The sequence below is a fragment of the Biomphalaria glabrata genome, chromosome 17 (assembly GCF_947242115.1).
Source record: "Biomphalaria glabrata chromosome 17, xgBioGlab47.1, whole genome shotgun sequence".
Taxonomy (NCBI): domain Eukaryota; kingdom Metazoa; phylum Mollusca; class Gastropoda; family Planorbidae; genus Biomphalaria; species Biomphalaria glabrata.
In genome coordinates this window covers 15,860,701-15,886,268 of record NC_074727.1, presented here as the reverse complement: position 1 = coordinate 15,886,268, position 25,568 = coordinate 15,860,701, and the positions used below count along the sequence as shown (strand labels likewise).

The 25,568-nt window shown below is 33.9% G+C and overlaps 1 protein-coding gene across 5 annotated transcripts; it reads left to right on the top strand.

Moving 5' to 3' along the window:
* The first annotated feature begins 1,407 nt into the window (after positions 1–1,407).
* LOC106069048 (translation initiation factor eIF-2B subunit delta-like) lies at positions 1,408–18,445 on the top strand. 5 transcript variants are annotated; one of them, XM_056015351.1, is made up of 13 exons: positions 1,408–1,425; positions 9,784–10,056; positions 11,166–11,518; positions 11,807–11,882; positions 12,934–13,141; positions 13,602–13,716; positions 14,023–14,102; positions 14,197–14,299; positions 15,069–15,196; positions 15,675–15,766; positions 16,234–16,319; positions 16,960–17,140; positions 17,746–18,445. In XM_056015351.1, exons 2-13 carry the CDS (start codon positions 9,843–9,845, stop codon positions 17,958–17,960), a joined length of 1,851 nt encoding a protein of 616 aa, XP_055871326.1. In that variant the 5' UTR covers positions 1,408–1,425; positions 9,784–9,842; the 3' UTR covers positions 17,961–18,445. The 5 variants fall into 5 exon arrangements, with proteins under 5 accessions (XP_055871326.1, XP_055871322.1, XP_055871323.1 ...); XM_056015347.1 differs by lacking the exon at positions 1,408–1,425 and adding an exon at positions 1,432–1,650; XM_056015348.1 differs by lacking the exon at positions 1,408–1,425 and adding an exon at positions 1,432–1,662.
* The last annotated feature ends 7,123 nt before the right edge of the window (positions 18,446–25,568 follow it).

Below are 25,568 nucleotides of genomic sequence, written 5' to 3'. Positions count from 1 at the left end.
GCAAAGCCCTCAGCCCCCTGGATGACAAAGTGGTCATAATCGAACTACGATGGACGAACTATATATATATATATATATATATATATATATATATATATATATATATATATATATATATATATATATAAAGATAAGAGAAAGCAGAAATGTTAGAGAGGTACTTCTAAATATGAAAAGCTTTTGCTTCGTCCTAGTACATTCTCAAAAACGCGATTTGTATATGAATATATTATTTAAAATATAGATCTAAGTGATTCTAAATCTCCTTTCATTAAATATCGGATATGACAGCGCTATATAAATTATTGTAATAATTTTCATTATTAATGACTTCATACTAAGCATATGTTTGCGATTAATCATAATTGGTATAAAATTGATTTAGATCTAGATTTATGTTTTAATTAAATAATTTTTTTTTTGTCAGCCTTAAGAGTAGTAAACAACTAATAAACAAGAAACTTACTTTTTCTTTTCAAATCGCAGAAAGTAGAACTTTATACCCATATTCAGCTATGAATAAGATGGGTGGTTTGCAATTTCGCGGCTGTGTGTATGTGTTAAAGTTAACTTCTATTAGTTTTGTTAAAGAGCTAATTGTCTCCCATTTTGCCGCGTTATATCAATGTTTTCTCCCATCCCTCTTTTTCATTAATTTTCAATGGAACCACCAAAAAAACGGGTGAGGGAAGGAGCAAAACAAAAATAGGAGTGCCATCAAAGGCCCATGCCGACCAGCAAGATGATCAGGCCAAACACAGTCTCGGAGACATCAAAGTAGTGTTGAAGGCCATGCCGCTCGTGCATAGCAGAAAGTACGGTCTAACGTTTTACAAATGATAATACGTACAGTGTATAGTGTAATTCTTAAAATTATATTCTTGTTGAATTTCAAACAAAATTAATTGTAATAATAATTAAAAACAACAACAACAAGAAAACATGTTAGGGCCTTTGTGTCTTGTTGCTGTCACTTTTTTTTTAAAGTTGCCTGCATTGAATTTTTTTTTCTTTGGTCGCGACCAGACCGGCCCATTTGGTACCGGCCCACCGGGCATTTGCCCGTTTGCCCATATAGCCAGTCCGCCCCTGGGTACTATAAAAGAATAATTCATGAGGCACAAGTAGGCCTGTGTGTGGGGAAGCGTCACTGTGCGCAGAATGTTAGCTTCTTGGGTCAAACTTTTTTTGCTTCACTATTTGGCCTTATTATTATTTTTATTTAGCAAAGCATAAGAAAGATGGGTTTATATTCGAAATCGTAAAAGAGTTGGTTTGGGGAATTTTCAAACAAAAGTATTGTGATAAATCAAAAATCAAAGGACATTATATATAACCATTGCCTAAAGTTAGTATATTATAAAGTTATCCTATTTAAAATTGCGAATCTTTAGAAATCTGGGTCTGACGTCACAACATGGCGCTGTAAATATCATAATAGTTCGATTTCATCATGTTATCAGCTACTTCAGTACTTGGTCTCTAAAACTTGTAGATCTAGACTAGATTTCTAAGTCTCTCTAGATTCTAGATCTATAATAACATACAAATAGAGACTATCCCCAGGCACATCATTTCGGAAAATATGATTCTAGAGATTCTAGACTGACTAGAGTCTACACTTATTACACTACAGTCCACAGTAACTGAGTAAGTGTTAAAGTGAGTAACAGTACTGACAGTAGATTCGTATATTTGAACACCGACTTTCCGGAACTAGGTCAAATTTTTTTTTTTTTTGGTGAAGGTTTAACTTACAAAAAAACTGAAAGCAGATAATAATTTATTCTTCAACTAATGGACAATAAAAAATAGATGTGTTCCTTTATTACTACACATACTGCCAGGCATAGTCAAGATTTTATTTTAAAATAAATTGAAAATTGGGTCACTTCATGCTCCTATATTGAACACAGTTTTTGTGCTTTCCACTTCATTGGACACTGAGCACTGTCAATGAACACCACTATGTAATTGCTAATAAATTATATATAATATAGATCTAGATCTATGAGTTCATTAAAAATTATTTAGATTGTATTAAAAGAAGTAGATTCACTTCTGCAAAATGTATTTATAGTCTATGTCTATTGCCCCATATACTCTCTCTTGCTCTCTCTCTATATATATAATACTATATAATATATATATATATATAATATATATATATATATAATATATATATATATATATATATATATATATATATATATATATATTAGATACTTCGATTTTCCGGTCACGCGAGATTTTTTTTGGTTACCGGAACCGGTAGTATTCGTGCGGCAGTATTTAAGCCGAAAGCAGTGGTAATTTCGTTCCAGTCTGGTTTTGTCTTCAAAATCAGACACCAAAGGATAATCGGAGCCCTTTGTTTGTTCAAGGATCGGATATCAGTTAATTCTTTGGATTTATATCAGTGCTTTTCTATCGTCTTCATGGAGTTCCAGCGTGTTGAGCATAGGGGTAAGTTGACCATCCATAGTTTTTTTATTATTCTAATAAGCATAGTTATTTAAGTCATCCCAAGTACCTTAATATCTAATCTAACTATTTTTGTTCATATTATCGCAATAAGTGTTCCACTTTTTTAGTAAAAACGGACCCACTGCATCAGGTATCTTGGCTAGAAAACGAAACTAGCCGCCATTACTAACCGGAAATGATAGATTCAATGGTTATCAATGGCTGCATAGCTTTTTTGTTAGATCGATTTTTTTAAAATCCATCATCAAGAACAGTTTTATTTAGTCATCCGTGATTTTGAATGTTATTTTTTAAACTTTTAGAATGATTTTAACCTAGTTCAATTGTTATTTTTCGTTTTTAGTTAAATTTAAGTGATAATTCTTGCAATAGCTGGTAATATAATTGCGATAATTATAAAACAATTTTTATACACGATTTTAAGTGATTGTTACCATAATAATCACTACTAATTATGTTATAAACAAGTTATAAACAAAATAAAACTCAAATCAATTGGAATATCATTTTATTTCAATGAAAATAAATTTTCAGATATTAATCTATAGATCTACTTAAATCTACTATATTCTGTATATGATTTAGGATGATTGTAGAAATTTATTTTAAAGTAAAGGCTTGGCTGGACTTGGACTTATGAAGTTGAGCCTTCTATTTTACATTAAATGTCTTTTATCCTTTTATAAACTAATCTTTAAACTGCATTTTATTAAAATTGTACATGTGTAATTTTGTTTGAAACATTTTTTTTTCACAATTAAATAAAGCTAACTTTTTTTTGTTACATTTTCCCCAGATAATGTGGGCGTGGCAGGCCTTGATGTCGATGTTGTTGACAATAAGTTTTGAAGGCCAATGAAGGCATATGTCCGAGGTGAAGAACTTTTGTAGGAAGATTACCCGCAGCTGGCACCTATTTGCACCTTACTTGGATAAAAAAATTTCTATCGATGCTGCTGGCAAAAAGACACCTATCCAAGACAGCACTGAACGACCTAGTATGGTGAAGAAGTTGCGACCTGAAGGTGATGTTGAGGCTACTGAAAGGCAGGTAACACAGAACAACACTGTGCTTGTTGTTGCAGAAAAGCGGTTAGTCTTTTAAGGTAATAACTTTTCCATTTTCTTTCGTAAATTCATTTTTATAGTTTCAAAACAATTCCTTTTTAGGTGTCTCAACCCTTTTGACATTTATTATATTTATTAACAGGGCTTTTTGGCAAGATGTTGACTGGACCGTGGATGACACTGATCTACAAAATGAAAGATGAAACATTTTAAAGATACCATTTATGCAGCTATTATATTTATTCTCTTGTTTTCTAGATCTCTCATGTGAAGGTCTGCATTGACAAACTAAAGGCCATTGTGGATTCTCCAGAGAATCTCCTTTCAATACTAATTGATTGCTTTGGCCAGACTCTGGATACTGAAGATCTCGTTCTGAAAACCCTGAGAAATGTGACTGTTGATGAAGTATTTATCGAGATCACTAAAGAACTTGCTGAAGGTTTTTGTAAGGTGCTACAGAGACAGTACTTCAATTGATAATTTCCAACTACAAACAAATCCATTATGTGCTTACCCATCAAATAGTTAGATATATTTTATTTTAAGGGAACATGTTGCATATCTGGGATATTTATTTAATGTGAAAAATATAATTTCACAATCCAGCTGATAATTGTGCTATGAACCATTTATATTAAGTCTTGATAATTTTACCTTTTCAGCAAGCCTACATTGGTATGCATTAAAATTATTTATTCTATTTCAGCAAAACAGATAGGGTACACCCAAACAATGTTCATCTTCAAACAATCATGCATGATCCTCGCAAGCTTTGGATACTGACGTACATTTGCAAACGCACTCAGACTGATGACATCAAGAAATCTATATTTGTTATTTACATTATATGTAAATTTAAATACTCTTTTTTTTTTTTAATTTTGTAAATCTTGTATAATTATCTCTAAAGTCTAGATTAAAATGTTACAGCTCTCAAAGTATGAAATAGAAATTTTTGGTTTTTATTTTTGTGTTGTTTTTCCAACATGTTATTCATCCAAAGTTTATTATAAGTATCAGCAAAAAGTTGTTCATTTCAGTTAAAAGCCTAAAAAGTAATTTACGGCTAAAAAAGTTGCAACATTTTAAGTGTCAACATAATGAAAACTTCTGTCTCAGATTATAATAAAATAAACAAATAACACAATTAACACATAATCATGCATGCATTCCTGTAGAAAACTTCATTTAAATTTCTCAATTAGTTAAAAATTTATAACCAACATAAATTTTGGTTGTTATAACCATAAGTGTCAACATAATATTTTGTCGAAAAAAACTCAAACTTGTCATTCCACATTTATCAAAAATCAAATTTTCAAAAAAATTCTTATCTCAGTGTTAAAATAGAATAAACAAATAACACATAATCATGCATTTCTGTTCAAAATTTCATTTAAATATCTCAATTGGTTAAAGAGTTATGACCAACATAAATTTTGGTCGTTTTTTAAATTGACGTTCCACGCTAACAAAGAAAATTTTTTTCTTAAACGTCTTTCTCAGCGTTATAATAGAATAAATAAATAACACATATTCATGCATTTCTGTTGAAAATTTCATTTGCATATCTCTATTGGTTAAAAAGTTATAACCATTTAAGTGTCAACATTTGTTTTTTTTTTTTGTCGTTTTCGAAATGTCGACCCACATTTAAGAAATTAAAAAAAAAAGTTTCAACTTCTATCTCAGAATTATAAAGAAGAAATAAATAACACATAAACATGCATTTCTGTTGAAAATTTCATTCAATTATCTCTATTGGTTTAAAAGTTATGACCATTTATGTGTGAATATGTATTCTGTTTCTGTCGTTTTTCAACACCTACCCCTACATCAAGGGCTTAACAAAAAAAAGTGTTAATAGATATCCCAGATTTAAAATTGTCATAATTATCAGAACATAATTGCGCATTTCTATGGAAAATTTCATTACATTATCTTTAAGCGTTAAAAAGTTATAGCAGTTTAAATGTATAAGCTCCTCCTTTCGGTCACAATTTTTTGGGTATTTTAATAGGCTAATTCTCCGACACTAAAATAGTCATAACTTATGTTCTAATTAACCTAGAAGCATAAATGAGGTATCAATGAACTCCATTCAAAAAGATCTATCTAACTATACTAGTTTCATTTAGATTCATTAAAGTTGAATTTTTTATCAAAGTACCTAATATATATAATTTATAGTTTATTTATTTGTATACCTATAAAATCTATTTGTAGAAACGGACAGAAATAAATCTATATCTAGATTATAGATCTATAAATTAATTATTATAGGGCCTAATTTAATAAATATGTGATATTTTCAACTAGGCTACATACATCATTACATGTATTCTTTCTCTCTCTCTCTCTCTCTCTCTCTTTTAATTTCCATCCATGGAACCTCTTCTTGTTTTCAGAATTTGGATGTTCGTTTAGTCCACCCCCTCCCTCCCATAGATGCTTATAATTCTTTTCATGACTCTCTCCCCCTTCCCTCCACTGTCTGTTTGGTAGGTAGTGACACTACAGGCTTAGTATATGCCTCTAATCACTGCCTGGCTTGATCACCTGCAGTGGTCATGGTCTTTGGCTTCAAATTAGCAGCCCGCACTTTTTCTTTCATTCATAAATTATATATTCTAGATATTTCGATCTAGGTCATGTTTATTCATTGAAAAAATCATAGATTTATTAATCCCAGTAATATTTTTTGTTAAGATTTTGCCATGTCCAATGAAGGAGAATGAGTTAAATTCATTATTATTCGTATGTACAGCTCCTTTTTAATTTTATTTAACAGCTAACAGTATAAATGTGATTGGAATGTCTTTCTCAAGATGTTTGGAAGCCCATCAGCCTATGATCAAACAGGCTCAATATATAGCCAGCCCTCATCCATTATATGGGTGTGAATTGCCAGGGGAGGTTAAAACAATAGCTTTATATAAATGGTTACCCAGAATCTGAAAAACTGCCATCTGCTTTGGAAAAGCTGAACGAAAATACTGGAACTTATCAAAAATTGGTAATGTGCAGTCCCGAAACGTCGATTTTTGCTCCAAACATAAAAACAAATGAATTACAAACAAAAAAAAGTACTAGAAAAAGTACTTCGACTTCAAGTATATAGATCTAAAAGTAGATAGTATCATATCTATCTATAGTTAGATCTATTTTCTAGATATATTAACGTCTTACTATGCCTAGACTCTAAATCTAGAATATTTGAATAATAATTAGATAATAATTAACTTTGGTTAATTTCACTAATTTGAAGTAGAGGTCTAAGTTGGAGAAGTTGTATTACCTTTACTGACTTTAGAGTTTAGTTTAAAACTTTGAAGTTTCTTTTTCAAGCTTTTTTTGTGATTGTGATTGGACTTGAGTACATTCACTAATTCAGAAAGAGAGTCTGTAATTGTAAATTGTCAGTGTGAGTATAGTAGATCACATAGATCTATAATTATATACTCATAATGACATTAATAGTCTCATAAAGGTTTTTCTAGATTATATAGTCCATTCCTAGTTAGTATTATGTATTATGTGACAAACCGCCATGGCATTGGTATAGTATAGCTTGAGCTTGTGCAGCCTTCCGAAGAACAGCTCTGGAACTAGGGAAGTAAGCACCACAACCAATATCAGGATGGGTATTCATCAATACCTGCCTCAGGAGGATTCTTATGATCCGCTGGCCAGTAAGATTTCAAATGAGGAACTGTGACGAAGAACAAACCAGCAGCCAATTGAAGTATATCATCTAGTATGATCTAGATCTAGATATCCTTTAGAGATGCAAGCCTGCATCCAACATTACAAGGTTATCCCTCACCTGCAGCTCCTTAGGAAAGAGGAAGAGGGGATGCCCCAGGAATACATGTTGCCATGATTTGGAAGCAGATGGAGCAAGACATGGGGCAGTTGGAGTGACTCAAACTGAGACGCCTTGAAGGAAGCTGGTTGGTCCCAGACAGGACCACAAGGCAGAGATGAGATAAATTGGAGCCAGAGGCTTCTTCCAAAAACAAAGACCTTAATTTAAATTATATCAGATATATATATAATATAGTTATGTAACTAGACACTACCTATAGTAATTTAGATCTAGAATATTGGCTTAAACTTAAAACTATGAATTCCCAAGAGTACTCTAGACTAGATCCAAATCAATCGGGTATATTTTAATTTTTAAGATTTAAGTTATAGTCTGTAGTAAAATCTAGATCTAAAATCTTAGTTCTTATCTTCTTATCTTATATAATACAGACGTTACTTCAAAAAAGAAGATGATTACGTCCTACGCGTCATGCATTTAGTCATGCATATTAACCAATGACTTAAATTCTGCCAAGTCACTGGTTTTCCTGGCTAGCTCAGGCAACCCATTCCATGCTCTAATAGCATTAGGGAAGAAGGAGTATTTGTACAAATTTGTCCTAGCATATGGGACGAGGAATGTGCCTTTATCTTTGTGTCTTTCAGAGTATTTTATTAAATTTTGTTTTTGTATTTGAAGATTATGGTTCAGTGTTTTATGTATGATTGCTACTTTACTTTTGAGCCTTCTGTCCTGAAGGCTTTCTAAATTTAGTGATTTTACTAAAGGTGTTACTCTAGTCAAATGTGAATATTCGTTTGTTATGAATCTCACTGCTCTATTTTGTGTCTGTTCCAGTTTCTTAATGTTTTCTTGAGTTGAGGGGTCCCAAACGGAGGATGCATATTCTATTATTGGCCTAACCAAGGTTAAGTAACATTTTAGTTTTATGTTCTTATTTGATTTATAGAAATTTCTTTTAATAAATCCTAATGCTTTGTTTGATTTTTTTGTAGTTTCATCAATATGTGGATTCCATGATAGTTTTTCATTTATTATAACACCTAGGTATTTTGCGTTTTTAGTCTGTGATACTGGTTTGCCATGAATAAGATAAGTGGAATTAATTTGTTTTAGTTTTTTTGTTACTCTTAACAACTGACATTTTTCTGGGTGGAAAGACATGCTCCAATTTGATTCCCATTTCTGTAATTCATCTAATTCTCTTTGTAAAATATCTGTGTCTTGTGTTGTTTTTATTGTTCTATATATTATGCAATCGTCTGCAAATAATCTGACTTTTGTTCCTGAACTAATGCAATTTGGTAAATCATTTATGTAAATTAAAAATAGTAGTGGACCCAAGACTGTACCTTGAGGTACACCTGAGTTTACTGTTATCGGTGTTGATTTAGAGCCATTTATTATTACAGTTTGTTCTCTCCCTATCAGAAAGTCTTTAATCCACTGATGCAGTGGACCATTAATGCCGAAATATTTTAATTTTTTAAGCAAACTATGGTGGTGAACTTTGTCAAAAGCCTTAGAAAAATCTAGTAAGATAGCATCTATTTGTTCACTATTATCTAAACCTTTTGAAAAATCATCAATTAGTCCTATTAGTTGTGTTTCACATGATCTATATTTCCTAAAGCCATGTTGGTATGGTGTGAGGACATTATGTTTGTCTAAGTGGTTTATGATGTTGCTACATATTATGTGTTCTAGGATTTTACATTTGATGCTGGTAAGTGATACTGGTCTGTAGTTCCCTGGGTCAGATTTTTCTCCTTTTTTAAATAGGGGGGTGACATTAGCTTCTTTCCAGTCCTTTGGTACTCTGCCCTGGTTAAGTGAAGCCTGAAAGAGTATTTTGAACACTGGGGCTAGCTCATTACTTAGTTCTTTGAGTAATCTAGCTGGAATACCATCAGGTCCAGAAGCTTTATTTGGTTTGGTGTTGGCTAATAGTTTTTGAATTCCATTTTCTTGTACTACTATATCTTCTATGTTGTCTACTTGGTTCAAATTCAGTAATATGTCTTTGTCTCCTGGGGCTGAGAATGCTGATGCAAAGTATTTGTTTAGAATGTTTGCTTTAGTTTCATTATCATTATGTATTATGTTATGTTCATCTTTTAATGGCGCTACGCCTGTTGTTTCCATTTTCTTAGACTTAATGTATGACCATAGGTTTTTGTTGTTATAGTATTTGTATTTGTATTTATGGTATTTGTAGTTCTTGTTCAGTTTGTAAGATGAAAAGGTTAAATTAAAAAAACAAAACTTTAGCTTCCTAGTTTGTAAAAACTTTTAACGCTTCATCTTGGTTATATTAATCTAAACATATTTAAATTGTTGAGTAAGTTTACAAATTTATGTTTACTAAACTTGAGAAAAAATTCTAATTTTAGTGCAAGTCTAAGTCCGCAATTCCAAGTATCATTGCATTAGTCATAAAAAGAAACAAAGAATGGCCCAGTCTGGTAAAGCAAATATGAAGCAGATGGCATCCAAGAAATCTCCAGAAGGTGGAGGTAGTGGCGGAAAGAAAAAGAATAAACAAAAGAAGTCTTCATCAGAGCACTTAGGTGATGGGGCACCTTCATCAGCCTTGGCATCATCTAACAAATTATCTGAAGCAGCCACACCTGTTAAACTGAATGAGGGAGCCAAAGCCAGTGTGGGTAAGTAACTAATTACTTTATATATATTGCTAGGAATTTGGCACATAAAAATTAAGACTAATTTTTTTTTGTGTATTTCGGGTTAGGTTTTATATATCTACATTAATGTCATAATAAAAACAAAGACTAGAATTAGATGAAATAAAAACAGTTTATATGTTAGTGTCTTTGGTGGCAGTCAAGTTTGTTTAATTGAGAAGTTTTTTGACTTAGTTATTTGATTAGCAACAGTCACGACATAGATGGATTCCCTTCATTACCAGATTAAATGTTGAATCTCAACACTCTTGATAGACTTATTTCATTGTTGGCCTTTAACCTGTGTTAAGTTGGTCAATCTCAGGCGGAACATAGTCAACACTCTATTCAGGACACAGCAAAGAGGTTACAAGCAATATATTTTAATTAATCATTAGAATTAAAAATTGTTTCATAGAAGACATAAATGAGTACTGTAGTTTCTTTAGATTCTATAAATAAAACCATTAACATGTAGAATAATTCATCAATAGAATATGACATTGTCTTGATATTCTAAGAACATTGTCTATATTGAATTTCTGGAAGCAGAGACGGTCTTTTAATTTTAATTTATATACATTCAGTAGCATAAATACTAAATAAATATTAGAAAAGGAAAAGTTACAAATTCAATAAATACCACAATTCATGCCGTTACTAATTGTAAAGATTGTTTAATTTGATCTCTCAATTATGTCTGCATTGTTTATTGAACCTTTGTTCTTCTTCAGTTAATTCGTAAAATAAAAACAGACCACAATAAATGTTGATTTCAAGCTAAATTATTTTCAATTTTTAAATAATAAACATCATTATTATTTTAATGTAAATTTTAAAATGTATAAGTGAAATGAACACATTTGGTGTTATATACAGATAACAGAAATTTCCCACAGAAATTGCTTTTTTGATAGCTACTATTTGTATTGACATTATATGTAACCTATTTATACTTTAACTGCCAAACATAATAGTATTATATTATATAATGATTAAAACTCAATTTTATTTTATCAAGGCTTATGTATTGCTTTGTTTTTTTTTGCTTTCTAATTTACAACCAAAAAAAATGTTGCTTTTATTCTCAGACAAAAAGATACCACAGAATGCTCTGAATGAAATAAAGGACAAAAGTAAACATCAATCTGTAGAGGTCAGTGACATAGTCAGTGGCATTGAGAAACTGAATGTACTGCCAAAGAATGCTAGTGATGCACCAGCATCAGAAGCAAAGGTGAAGGAAGATGCACAAAATAAGGCGGAGGCTGACAAGCCTGACAAAGCCAAAAAAGAAACTAAAGAGGAGAACACTAAATTGCCTGATGTTTCTGGTAAAAAGAAAGAGAACAAAAAGGAAGTGGGTGGTGGTGAGTCAGCACTGGCACCAAGTGGGGAGACAAAATCAAAGTCACAGTTGAGAGCAGAGAGAAGAGCCACTCAGGTATGGGTATCAACCATAAGTTCAAACTGATTTTAGATTGCAATAAATGAAAAACTGAAACTTTGAAACTAAAGACAAAATATTATGCTTTTAACCATTTAATAAAATCAGATAATATAAAATCTCAAGAACTTAAAAAAAAAACAATATTGGAGACTTTTAAGACATTTATGGAATTATTAAATGGTTCTGTGAAATGCTGAATCATAAAAGCAACGTTTCTTGCTATAAGCTTTTGATGCTTTCAATTATTAGTTTTTTACTAAAAGTGTAGCCATTCTTCTACAGGAAGCACAGCGGGCAGCAAAAGAAGCCAAAAAGTCAGAAGGTGGACCATCTGCTAGTGTCAACTCATCTGCATCAGGTATGTTATAGCTTTATAAAACCAAAACAAATTTGATCTTAAAGGTACGAACGTGTTGCATTCTGCATCTGAAGTTGGTGCCATTGGCAATATAATGTTCATTGACCAGGAGAGGTGTTTGAGAATCTCTGATTCACCAGCTTAGGATCTGCTTATCTAGTTGTTCTTATTAAATATACATTGTAATTGTGTAAAGTTGTTTTTTTACTTGACTTTTATACAAACCAGCTCACCTTGAAGGAAACAGTACCTGTATGTGTACCTCAGTGTGCTACTGTCCAATCTCTTTTGTGGACTCATGGGGAGGGTGGATATCTGGGAGAAGGTTTCCGTGCTGCCCTTAGGCATTTAGCAAACACAACTCATCTTGAGTCAGAATCCCTTAAAATGAAGCCAGGAAGTTTATCCCATCCAGCCACATATATGAAAGCATATGGAATAAAAGGCACATATTTTTCTCTTGATGACTTTCTATGCTAACTGTTTAAATTTAATTGAAAATAAATCCATTGTTAATGTGTTAATGCAACTGAACAAAACTTAATAATAAAATTTATTTTTTTTTTGTTTGTAAAAGAAAAAAAAAAGATTAACCGTAACATTTATGTTTATGTGAAGTGTTTTGTCAACTTTTACAAAATGTAAAATCACTTAGCTTTTTTATTTTGTAAAGGTTTTGTCTAATTGTAATAAAATATTCCTGATCATAACATTGGCCTAGGTCTAGTAATTTTAACATTAAATGTGCTAAGTCATATGAATTTTATTCTTGATTCTATATCAAGATTCTAGATCTAGTCATTCTAGTTATAGTTCTAGACTAGTTCCAGATCTAGATCTAGAATGGTTCCACGACATTTCACTCACCGACAAATCTTTTAGACAAATTAAACACGCAACGAGAATATATAATATTAACATTATGTTACTATCCAGTGAGCGATTTATCTGTGAACAATTTGTCGGTGAACGAAATGTCAGTGAACAAATTGCCATGTCCCCCCCTTATTTCAAGTATGTAAATATAGCTACTGGCACTCATATTTTTCAGCTACTAAATCAGTGGCTGCTTCAGCTGTTAAAAGTTTGGCGACTACAAAAGTTGTAGTGGCCAGCTCTGAGAAACCAAAAGCAGCGCCAGTACAGTCCAGCAGTGACAAACAAAAATTAGAGGACACATCAAAAAAGGTTGTTGCAAAGAAGGTGGCAGACACTGAGACAGAAGAGCAAATGTGGTCTAGGATGGAAAAAGAAATTATGTAAGTCAGTTGCAAATATAACAAAAATTTCACTGTTGTCTTTTGTTGTAAAAAAAAAATGGATAATTTAGAATGAAATCTTAGTTAAAAGTTGCTGTGAATGACCAGGGGAAAAAAACTTACCATCTTAAAGGATACAAAATTTGCTTTTGCTCCGTATATTTTCCATTAGGCTTGAACTGAAGCTTCTTAATTATGTCCCTTAAAGGGTTATCATGCATTGGAAAGAAATAAAATGTAAACTAAGCTAAACATTGTGCTTGCAACACCGTTCCTTTGCTTGTAATTGGCCCTAAAGAAATGGTCTATTTTATTTTTCTTTACTCTGGACCATTCGATCTGAAATAGGGGGGTCTTAATCTCATTTTAACTAGTTTACTAACCAATTTGTTCACTTATTAAACCTTTTAGTTCATTATGTATCAAAATATTTTTTACTTTTTTTTTTCTTCATTCCCAGGGGCAAATCCTTAAAGATAGACAACAGGGTACTGAATCTAGGTTTTCAATATTTTTATCACAAGATTGTTGGTGCCAATGCCAGATGTCTTGCCATGTTAATCACATTCAGGGAGGTTGGTAAAATAATAATTAATTTTTTAAAAATCTATTTTAGCATTATTATTTGACAAAATTACAATTTAAGTCAATGACAATGGCCATAAGCTGGAGCAGACCTCCCATGTTTATGGTCGGATATAAAAACAAAATAGTCTACCAGTGTTGCATGGCCTTGGCCTCTCTCTCTCTCTCTCTGTCTCTCTCATTTTCTCTCTCTCTCTAGACACCCAGGTGCTTGAAACTCAACTTTTGATTAAAATATATTACAATAAATTTTTCCCAAGAGCTCAATTTGTAGACAAGTTACCTTGTTTCCACAGGTGATAGGGGGATATAAAACGCCAGAAGAAAAAGATCTTTCAAGAGACTTGGAGAAAAGTCTGTTGAACCCATGTATAAAGTAAGTTTTCTAAAGTTAATACCTTTTTTTCTTTTAAGGTTTACACCATTGGATTGGCTTCTTTGTTATCACTTTTTTTTTTCTTTTACTTTAGGTATCTCAATTACTGCAGGCCTATTAGCATCAGTATGGGGAATGCCATCAAATACTTAAAGTATCACATCAGCAAGATACCATCTAACATGGAGGATGAGGCAGTAAGAATTCTAAGCCCTTTTGATAGTACTTTATATCTATTTTAATTACAACGCTATTATCAGACTCAAATTATGCTGCTGCTATATCTTAAACTTGATTTGTGCATCATAAAAGGATCTGAATGGCCTGTCCATGAATAGTATCTGAAGTTTTTGTTTTAAGGGAAAAAAATTTCATATTTAATTAGAAATAGGAAATGGGGAAAAAATGCAATTATATATTTTTAAAATAAACAAAGACACTAGGGAAAATACAATTATTAAGTCACAAATCAGGAAAAAGGAAGGGATTTGTCTGAACATCAATTTCTTAACTTTATAGTTTCTGAGTTCAAATTTTTAATTCCAAATTATTTGCTTATCAAGATAATTGGCCTATATAGCTTAAAAAGTGCTCATTTTACAGCTCATAAATATTATTCTAAATCTTACCCTGTTAAATAACTTATATTTATAGTATTTTTAATACATCACAAGATTAGCGGTAGATTTTGAGCTTCTTAGATAACTTTTTCTGTTGTAAAGTATTTGAACTAATTTAACATATATCAACCACTTCAGAAAAGATACAATATTTTCTGAACTTTAATAATGTGGGAAAAAGAAATATTCAGGCTTGGGTATTTGATTAGAAAAGTAATCATTCTTCTTTGAAAATATTTGATGTCAGTTTTTAATTGGACTATACCTAAAAAATAAAATAATCATGATCTACAATTTGGGGGGGCTGTTAATTTTGTCACTAAATTTGATTTTCTTTGTCCACCAGGCCATCAGTAAACTTCAGAAATTGATTGATGAATTTATCACAGAGAAAATTATTGGGGCCTCAAAGACAATTGCAGAATACAGCAAAGCCAAGATTAACAACAACGATGTCATTTTGATCTATGCTGGGTAAGGTTATGATGGTATTTTTTAAAGTAATATGTTGTTGCTATATGAAACATAGGATAAGATAAAAAAGATTATCCTTTTTTTATACTAGAAAATCTCCACTGACCACCTACTTCTGAGGAATAATTTTTTACAGTGATCTTAGTGCATTTTTTTTGTTTTCATTCAATGCTGTATTTTTCAACCAGTCTTCAGATTGATATTATACTTTGGCTTGTCTCTTAAGTAGCCAAGCAGTTAAACTTGTGTGAGTTAAATGAACAAATAGCAAATAGTCTCTATCACCTAACTATTTGTAAAAGTGTGAACTGTAGGTGCTCCTTATTAGAGTAAAGACTAGCATTTAACTTTCGTTTATCTGAACAAGTTTAGTTAATTCAGTACTTCATTTGAATAATGTCTTGTAATTAAAATTCCTAATAACATTTTGATTTTGTTGTAGAATGCTAAAAATAACCTTCTTAATTGGTCTTTTCAGATCGTCTTTGATAGCCAGAGTGTTGAAGGATGCACACAAAGCTGGCAAAAAGTTTCGGGTGATAGTTGTTGAAGGTCGGCCTCGTACAGAAGGTACATTATGTGTTTCTCATAACATAGAAGCTTGTTTAGTGGAGCTTTGTTATTCTTTTCTATTGTGTAAAATAAATATGGTGATGTTGGCTTTTTTAAAGTCTTTTAGAAGAGTCTACTTATTTTAAGGTCATCTTTTGGGATAAACATACAGAATGTTTAGGAGTCATAATACCCAGAAACAACTCAAAATGCTATACCTGACAACACCAACTTTTCTGAACTAAAAATAACAACCTTTGATTTCCTGGAAGAATAACTTTATATGTCAAATGAACAAAAGTTTACATGGCAGTTGTTCCAAAAGTTATTACTATACTTATCAACTTTTTACTTTTCATATTAGTTTAGTGCCTCTTAAATTTGTACCTGTAAATAAAATATTAGAATGAAAAAAAAAAAGTTTAATTAAACTTATAAAGCTAACAAAAGGTTTTATTCTACCACATTGTGTGTAAACTCTGCAGGAAAGACAATGTTGAGATTTCTGGTCAGATGTGGGATTCCATGCTCTTATATCTACATTGGTTCTGCTGTGTATGCTATGAGCGAGGTAACTATATTTTTTTTTTATTTAGACAACCTTGGTTTTAGCAGTAGACTTTAAATTGTGTGAAACATATTTTGAGCTATGACTAATTAATGAACAATAGTCAAGCAGAAATGTAGAGAAAGGTAATGCCAACCACCAGGGAAATACATGGCTCCTGTCTCAGAAGACAATGGATGCGCCCAGATAAGTTAATATATTTCCTTTATGCATTTATTCTGTAAGCTACAACCTACAAAGTGAATTGAGTTTTCCATAGGAAATTTGTATCATCAACTTTTCTCATTAGACAAGTTTTTTTTGTTCTTTGTTAATAACAACTAATTACATTTATTTTTCCTTCTTTTGTTGGACATCAGTTAGCAGCAAATCTTTAATAATTTTTTTGCAAAATCTTTTGGTTTTGGCCTATGTACTTTCAAGAAATAATAATAAGGTTTGTTTTCGAGTCCAAAGATCAATGAGGAGTGCAGTATTTCACGTTGCTATGCAGACCCAGCTGCGACCTGCTTATTTTGCCAAATCCAGCGCAGACATAATCATTGTCTGCATGTAGCCGATTTAGATTCTCTTTTCGCTTATGTAAAAAATGTGTATAATGATATGAAGTTTTTAAGTATTTTTGTTTTCATATTGTAAAAAGGTGACCAAAGTCTTTTTGGGGGCTGCAGCCATGTTTGCAACAGGAGACATGTACTCCAGATCAGGGAACTCCATGATTGCAGCTCTGGCCAGAGCCAACAACATACCAGTGCTGGTGTGCTGTGAGACATACAAATTTTCTGACAAGGTCCAACTACACACTGGGGATAGCAATTTGCATGGTAAGTGAATTCTTTGTCCCAATTGAAAGTTTTATACATGGAGACAAATCCATACAAAAACAAGAATTTTTTATGTATCAAGTGTCCAAAATAAGGAAGTATTGATAAGAGAAGAATTTTAATAAACCCCCCAAAAATATTTGTGCATGTTTCCGCACTGTAGAATCATATTTCTGAGTTCTTTTGCAAAGAAGATTTTATTTAGTTGGCAACAGTGATCTTTTTAATGACTTCCTTGACATTGTTTACTTTGTCTATTGAAAAATATTCTTCCTTTTTTTTAATGTGTTTTTTCTTGAGGTTCTATTGTATTGGCACTTATTTCTTAATATTGTTTTGTATTCTTTTTCTTACTGAATTTTATTGCTTAATAAACTCTTTCAGTGCTATGCTGTGTTACTCTCAGCGAGTAACTTTGTTAGCACTGGTCAGTGCGGCGTAACTCTCAGCGAGTAACTTGGTTTATAATTTTTTTTATTTTTTTTTTCGTGCTTTTGACAGTTTCACTTTTTTGACTTTGTGTTTTGTTGTTTTAATTTACATACATAAAGTATTTTGTGGTTCCTGTCAAGTGTTGATTAAATTGGGTTCTGTATTGTTCACAGCTCGGAGCCATGACCTTATCAGTGTGGGCCAGAGACCTCAAATACTAGGTAACTATGAAGAACTGGGTCTTCGTCTCTTGAATATTATGTACGATGTCACAGGCTCTAAATATATCACGTGTCTGATCACTGAGCAGGGACTCATTCTGCCAGCAACCATACCAGCCATTTTGAGAAGACATGAAGATCTCCTGGAGGAGACATCAGGAAAGTGAGAACTGTGAATACTGTTATGTGTTTTTCCTTTGGCTGTCAAATTTGTGTGCCTGGAATTACTTTGAACTTTTTAAAGACATAGCCAACATTACAATACACAATTAGTTTATTCTGTAACTGCTGCTGGCTTAAAAAGGAAAGGAATCAAATAACAAGGTAATTGTAACATTGAATTCAAGTGCAGATAATGAGGAGTCGTTCTCCCCAAGTCTTTATTTTGAAGAATATGTTTCTGTTATCAGACATCTCTGCTCAGATGTTTCTGTTGTTGGGCATCTTGGCTCAGGTGTAAAATGTTCTTGTCTGTTAATTAATTACTTGATTGGTTTATTTGTATTAATAGCTGATTATTTGATTGGTGCAAATTTAAAGTAATTTCATCTGTTGTTAGATGAATAGTACAAGTTACAAATGATCTTATATGCTAGATTTATATTTGACTATAAATGACTGGTTTGGTTTCTTTGTAAAATATGAGTTTTACCTTTATTCAAAACTTCTATACTTTAAAATATTACATTTATCAACAAATTGTTGTGGTAACAAGGTAAAGCTGTATGCTGTCTTGATATAACTAAAAGTAAGTTCCCCTTGCAGACCTTGCGATCTATAGGGCATCATCTGTTTCTGTGGCCAACGGTTAATGAGCAGATATAACTTTTTTCATGTTTAAATATCAACTTAGTACATATTTGTTCTATAAATATCTTTCCTGTTTGAGTTGGTGGAGGATATTATTGAAGGTAAAGTTATTGTTTTGTTACTCTGTACAATCACCCTGTGTAAACTAGACATTTGGCTGTATGGGATACTATGGATCACTTCCTGTATATTGAACTAAAGTATTGGGTCTTTTTCCTTTAATAATATTTCAATAGGGCTCCACAAATGATAGCACAGCAGCCTTGTTTCATTCCAGTCCTTGTAGTATCATTATAGATTAGCACTTTAAACAGACAGTTTAGAACAGTTTACCTACAAGAGATGTCCATTGAATTGATGCTTAAACTTATTTTGATCAAAGCTTGCTACTTACTAAGCTCAAACATACCAGGATAATCCATTCACTTGGTGGACCCACTATTAAAAATGAGATTTAGTGTTTTACCGGAGAACCTTTTATTTAAATTTGATTTAAATTTGTTAACTATTGCCTTTTATTTGGTTTGACCTACTTAACCAAATCCTTGGACCTGTTGGAAGCAGTCAATGCATCCATATAATGCCATTTCATTAATGCAACTATTTGTTAAATAATATTATATTTAAATGATTTACCCTTTAGTCTATTTCAATAACTTTTTTATTTTAACCAGAGGCTAACAAGCTCAAATAACATAACAATCATAACATTCTGCCTGCCTTTTCTTGGGAACTTCATAGGACATGAGTTGGTATTACTACATTAAAAGTGACAGGCAGTTATCACATTACTTTTTCTTGCTATATTTTTCAGTTTCACACCACAACTGCAAATCTGTTTTTGATCTTAAATCTCAATTTCATACTGGTCCAACTAGAATTTCAGCTAGTTTCTCTGTGACTTTTTGTAGGAAATACATTTCTTCAAATAAAAAAAAGTGTTAGAATCACAAATTTCACCTTTGAACTTCAGAAATGTATGTCTTCCAAAGGGTTGGCAATACATACTTTTCACATAAGCATTGCTTTCTCGCCAACATTAGTCTTTCTTGTCAAACTAGGTTCTGAGTTACTCATGTGAATATGTTAGTACAATTGTCTTTCTAGTTCAGAACATGTCCAGAGTCTCATAGTAAACAAGTGCACTTTTTAAATTTGTTTTTTCTAAAAGACCAGAAATGAGTAACATCAAAAATATTGGGTGTTTTTAGGTTCTTTATTTACCTAAGCATGGCCTATATAACAATGTAGGCCTTAAACAAACAAACTCTTCAGTGGCGTAGCTAGGGATTTGGGGGGACTTGAGGGGCCTCTGACATGAGATGATGGCATAATATTTTATGTTTAAGCAAATGTCAGAAACTCATTTGCCTCCCCCCCCCCCCAACCCAAGTGGGGGCCTGCATTTTCAAATTTGGACCCCCCCCCCCCCCCCCCCCCCCCCCGCCCTCGCTACGCTACTGTCTGTTTAGCCATTATTTCGCTAGTAATGTATTATTCTTTAATTAGTACATAATTGCAGTGATTTTTTTCCCCCTTGATTATTTGCTGCTGAATTTGTAAAAAATCAAATTCAGTTGTAGAAGAAAAAGTATTAACTGTTACTCCAATCAATTAATGGTTAATAGTCCTCCAGCAGACTGTATCCTAGTTCAAAAAGTCAGTTAAGGGTTAGGTACAAACATACAATCTGAAGTCAGAATAATGTTTTGGCTCTACATCTTTATCATTATTCACATTTTTCTCCTAAATATTTGTTTAAATAAAATTTTTAAAATTTTTCTTGGTTTGGGTTTGAACATTTTGGTAATCGAGGTGAAAACCTAAAGTGACCATGTGAAGTGCACAGGGCTACCTTAAAATATCTCTGAACTGTTTAACATAATTGTCTATGTTAATGTCATTATGATGAATTAAAAAAATGTTGATGAATAAAGTTTGTTAAAATGTGTCTTTTTTCATATAAGTTAAAAAAAATTTAATTCAACATTAGTAACTTGTTTTTGTAGAAGTGGTCATTTTTACTCACATGAGCTGAAAGTTCTGATTGCAAATTTAAGGCTTTTGAAAAGTGCTAACCATTCCAGTTCTAAAGATGTGCTGAAGAGGGATTCCCCCCCCTCCCCGAAATAAAACTTTGGTTTGTAGACATACGCATGTTTGTAATAGCTCGTAATTAGAATTTTAGATACATTTATTTGCACTGGAATATTAATGACTGCAACAGTAATGTAGAAAAAGGATAAAAATACCAAGCGGAAATAAATTGGACGAAATACGGCAGTTACTGTTAAGATGACTTAAAACATCTATAATGATTTTAGGCAGTTTTGGCGACTCAGTGGTTAAGTCCTTTGCTTCCGAACTGAGTGGGGAATTTAGAATTTAGGGATCTTTGGGCGCCTCTGAGTCCACCCAGCTCTAATGGGTTCCAGATGTTAGTTGGAGAAAAGTTAAGGTGGTTGGTCGTTCAATGCTGTGCTGGCCACTTGACACCCTCGCTAACCGTGGGTCACAGAAACAGATGACCTTTACATCATCTGCCCTATAGATCACAGAGTCTGGGGAAACTATAACTATGGATACTTAGTGATTCTAGTAACAGCGATGACAGATGCCGGATCCTTTCTTCTTCAATAGTTATTCAATTCATTGATCTACACATTGACCTATTCCACTTATACTTTATTGATCTGTCGTGGTGTAGTTAGTAATTCCAAGTCGTGATTTAAATACAAACTTAGTGACTATTGGTACGTATACTACCTTATCGAATTCAACACAGCATTATTCCCACTACGGCAGTATCCAAACAACCTCAGAATCGTATTTGGCAAAAATGTGACATAAAGAATACTTAGATCTAAATAAAGAAAAAAAATCAGATCTAAAGTGTTTCTCACTAGCGAATGCACTCGGCGATAAATTATAACTTGAGCTCTAATTAGCCGAAACACGCTGTCCAATCTCAACTGAAATAGATCTAGAAGTATCTTCCAATACAATGATTCAGTGAAGGCTATTACAAAACAAAATGTATACACTGACCGTGAGAACTTCCTCTACCAATGTCTTCTATGCTTCTAGTTCTTCGCTTTGCGGACGACATATATGACTTTAGCTGACTTGGTGATGCGCATAGACAAAGACTTCCGCAGCATATGGGGTGCAAATCAATGCCGCAAAAACACATATTAGGACCGATAGCCAACCGGCTTTACAAGAGACATCAGCATTGGTGGCGACAAGCTGACAAGTGTCATTTATTTTTATATACACCGGATACACCACAAAAGCTTGCTATTTATAGATTTTTTCACCATGTATGAAAATCTCCAGTAGCATGAGAAAAGACAATTTCCACGTGTTAATGTTAATTTAAGAAAATATGAAATCATCCGAAATAACGTTATAATAAATGCTTTTTAAATCAATGTTCCTCTTAACTAAATAAATCCACAGGCATGGATGAATAAACACAAAATCAACTATTACAGGTGGCATGAAACTCTGGGGAAAACTGCTATACAGACAGAATGACTTCATGACACAATGCATAGTTTTATCAAGACTTAAATTGTAATATAAATAATAATTGTAATTTGGTAATATAAAGCACCCATAGTGTGAAACATATTCTGTTCCAAAACATTTGATCATACTAACAATATATATATATATATATATACAACATAGTGAAATGTATAGAAAAAAAAATCGCTTTAAAAACAATTTAATATGCATAATGATTGAAGACTTTAAAAAAGAAACAGTATTATAATTGATGATAAGGGGCGTAATAGGCCACCATATTCCGGGATTATTGATATTTTAAAAAGTGAACAAACATCTAGAGTTCTAGACCATATCCTACCCCTTCACTGATAAGTTTCATTCATTTCCACTTCTACCAAAACTATTTCACTGTAAACTCAGCTACAACACCGTCCACTAACTCCCACCAGTTTTCACTGCCAGTAATCCAAGCCATTAATTCAATGGTGATAGGTGAACAGTATTTCATATTACTAGAAAAAAAACATTATGAATGTTCAGGACTAGAGTAGCTTTAGGATGGAGGAAATAATTTGGTAATATTTGTTCTTAAAGTTGGATAGCTTTTAAAGAATGTTGAACAGAGGAGTTGATCTGTTTCTATACGAATTACAAATGTATCTCTATCTCGTTCTATCGGTCTTTTCCGTCCTAAATATGTACATCTGAAGTTGTAATCTTTAATCATCATCTGTTCCTTAACTTTCCTCGTACGAGTGCTAGGACAGTTCGCGTAACCAAATCTTTCCACTTTAGGAGTGCTGGGACAGTTCGCGTAACCAAATCCTTCCACTTTTGTCGTAGGGGTGCTAGGACAGTTCTTGTAACCAAATCCTTCCACTTAGGAGTGCTGGGACAGTTCGCGTAACCAAATCCTTCCACTTTTGTCGTAGGGGTGCTAGGACAGTTCTTGTAACCAAATCTTTCCACTTAGGAGTGCTGGGACAGTTCTTGTAACCAAATCCTTCCACTTAGGAGTGCTGGGACAGTTCGCGTAACCAAATCCTTCCACTTAGGAGTGCTAGGACAGTTCTTGTAACCAAATCCTCCCACTTAGGAGTGCTGGGACAGTTCGCGTAACCAAATCTTTCCACTTTAGGAGTGCTGGGACAGTTCGCGTAACCAAATCCTTCCACTTTTGTCGTAGGGGTGCTAGGACAGTTCTTGTAACCAAATCCTTCCACTTAGGAGTGCTGGGACAGTTCGCGTAACCAAATCCTTCCACTTTTGTCGTAGGGGTGCTAGGACAGTTCTTGTAACCAAATCCTTCCACTTAGGAGTGCTGGGACAGTTCGCGTAACCAAATCTTTCCACTTTTGTCGTAGGGGTGCTAGGACAGTTCTTGTAACCAAATCCTTCCACTTAGGAGTGCTGGGACAGTTCGCGTAACCAAATCTTTCCACTTTTGTCGTAGGGGTGCTAGGACAGTTCTTGTAACCAAATCCTTCCACTTAGGAGTTCTGGGACAGTTCGCGTAACCAAATCTTTCCACTTTTGTCGTAGGGGTGCTAGGACAGTTCTTGTAACCAAATCTTTCCACTTAGGAGTGCTGGGACAGTTCGCGTAACCAAATCCTTCCACTTTTGTCGTAGGGGTGCTAGGACAGTTCTTGTAACCAAATCCTTCCACTTAGGAGTGCTGGGACAGTTCGCGTAACCAAATCTTTCCACTTTTGTCGTAGGGGTGCTAGGACAGTTCTTGTAACCAAATCTTTCCACTTAGGAGTGCTGGGACAGTTCTTGTAACCAAATCCTTCCACTTAGGAGTGCTGGGACAGTTCGCGTAACCAAATCCTTCCACTTAGGAGTGCTAGGACAGTTCTTGTAACCAAATCCTTCCACTTAGGAGTGCTGGGACAGTTCGCGTAACCAAATCTTTCCACTTTAGGAGTGCTGGGACAGTTCGCGTAACCAAATCCTTCCACTTTTGTCGTAGGGGTGCTAGGACAGTTCTTGTAACCAAATCCTTCCACTTAGGAGTGCTGGGACAGTTCGCGTAACCAAATCTTTCCACTTTTGTCGTAGGGGTGCTAGGACAGTTCTTGTAACCAAATCTTTCCACTTAGGAGTGCTGGGACAGTTCGCGTAACCAAATCCTTCCACTTTTGTCGTAGGGGTGCTAGGACAGTTCTTGTAACCAAATCTTTCCACTTTTGTCGTAGGGGTGCTGGGACAGTTCGCGTAACCAAATCCTTCCACTTAGGAGTGCTGGGACAGTTCGCGTAACCAAATCTTTCCACTTTTGTCGTAGGGGTGCTAGGACAGTTCTTGTAACCAAATCTTTCCACTTAGGAGTGCTGGGACAGTTCGCGTAACCAAATCCTTCCACTTAGGAGTGCTAGGACAGTTCTTGTAACCGAATCCTTCCACTTAGGAGTGCTGGGACAGTTCGCGTAACCAAATCTTTCCACTTTTGTCGTAGGGGTGCTAGGACAGTTCTTGTAACCAAATCCTTCCACTTAGGAGTGCTGGGACAGTTCGCGTAACAAATTTCTTCCACTTTAGGAGTGCTGGGACAGTTCGCGTAACCGAACCTTCCACTTTAGGAGTGCTGGGACAGTTCGCGTAACAAATTTCTTCCACTTTAGGAGTGCTGGGACAGTTCGCGTAACCGAACCTTCCACTTTAGGAGTGCTGGGACAGTTCGCGTAACAAATTTCTTCCACTTTAGGAGTGCTGGGATAGTTCGCGTAACCGAATCCTTCCACTTTTGTAGTAGGAGTGCTAGGACAGTTCGTTTAACCAAATCGTTCCACTTTTGTCGTAGGAATTCTGAGACAGTTTGCGCAACCGAATCCTTCCACTTTTGTCGTAGGAATTCTGAGACAGTTTGCGCAACCGAATCCTTCCACTTTTGTCGTAGGAATTCTGAGACAGTTTGCGCAACCGAATCCTTCCACTTTTGTCGTAGGAGTGCTAGGACAGTTCGTTTAACCAAATCGTTCCACTTTTGTCGTAGGAATTCTGAGACAGTTTGCGCAACCGAATCCTTCCACTTTTGTCGTAGGAATTCTGAGACAGTTTGCGCAACCGAATCCTTCCACTTTTGTCGTAGGAATTCTGAGACAGTTTGCGCAACCGAATCCTTCCACTTTTGTCGTAGGAGTGCTGGGACAGTTTGCGCAACCGAATCCTTCCACTTTTGTCGTAGGAGTGCTGGGACAGTTTGCGCAACCGAATCCTTCCACTTTTGTCGTAGGAATTCTGAGACAGTTTGCGCAACCGAATCCTTCCACTTTTGTCGTAGGAGTGCTGGGACAGTTTGCGCAACCGAATCCTTCCACTTTTGTCGTAGGAGTGCTGGGACAGTTTGCGCAACCAAATCCTTCCACTTTTGTCGTAGGAATTCTGAGACAGTTTGCGCAACCGAATCCTTCCACTTTTGTCGTAGGAATTCTGAGACAGTTTGCG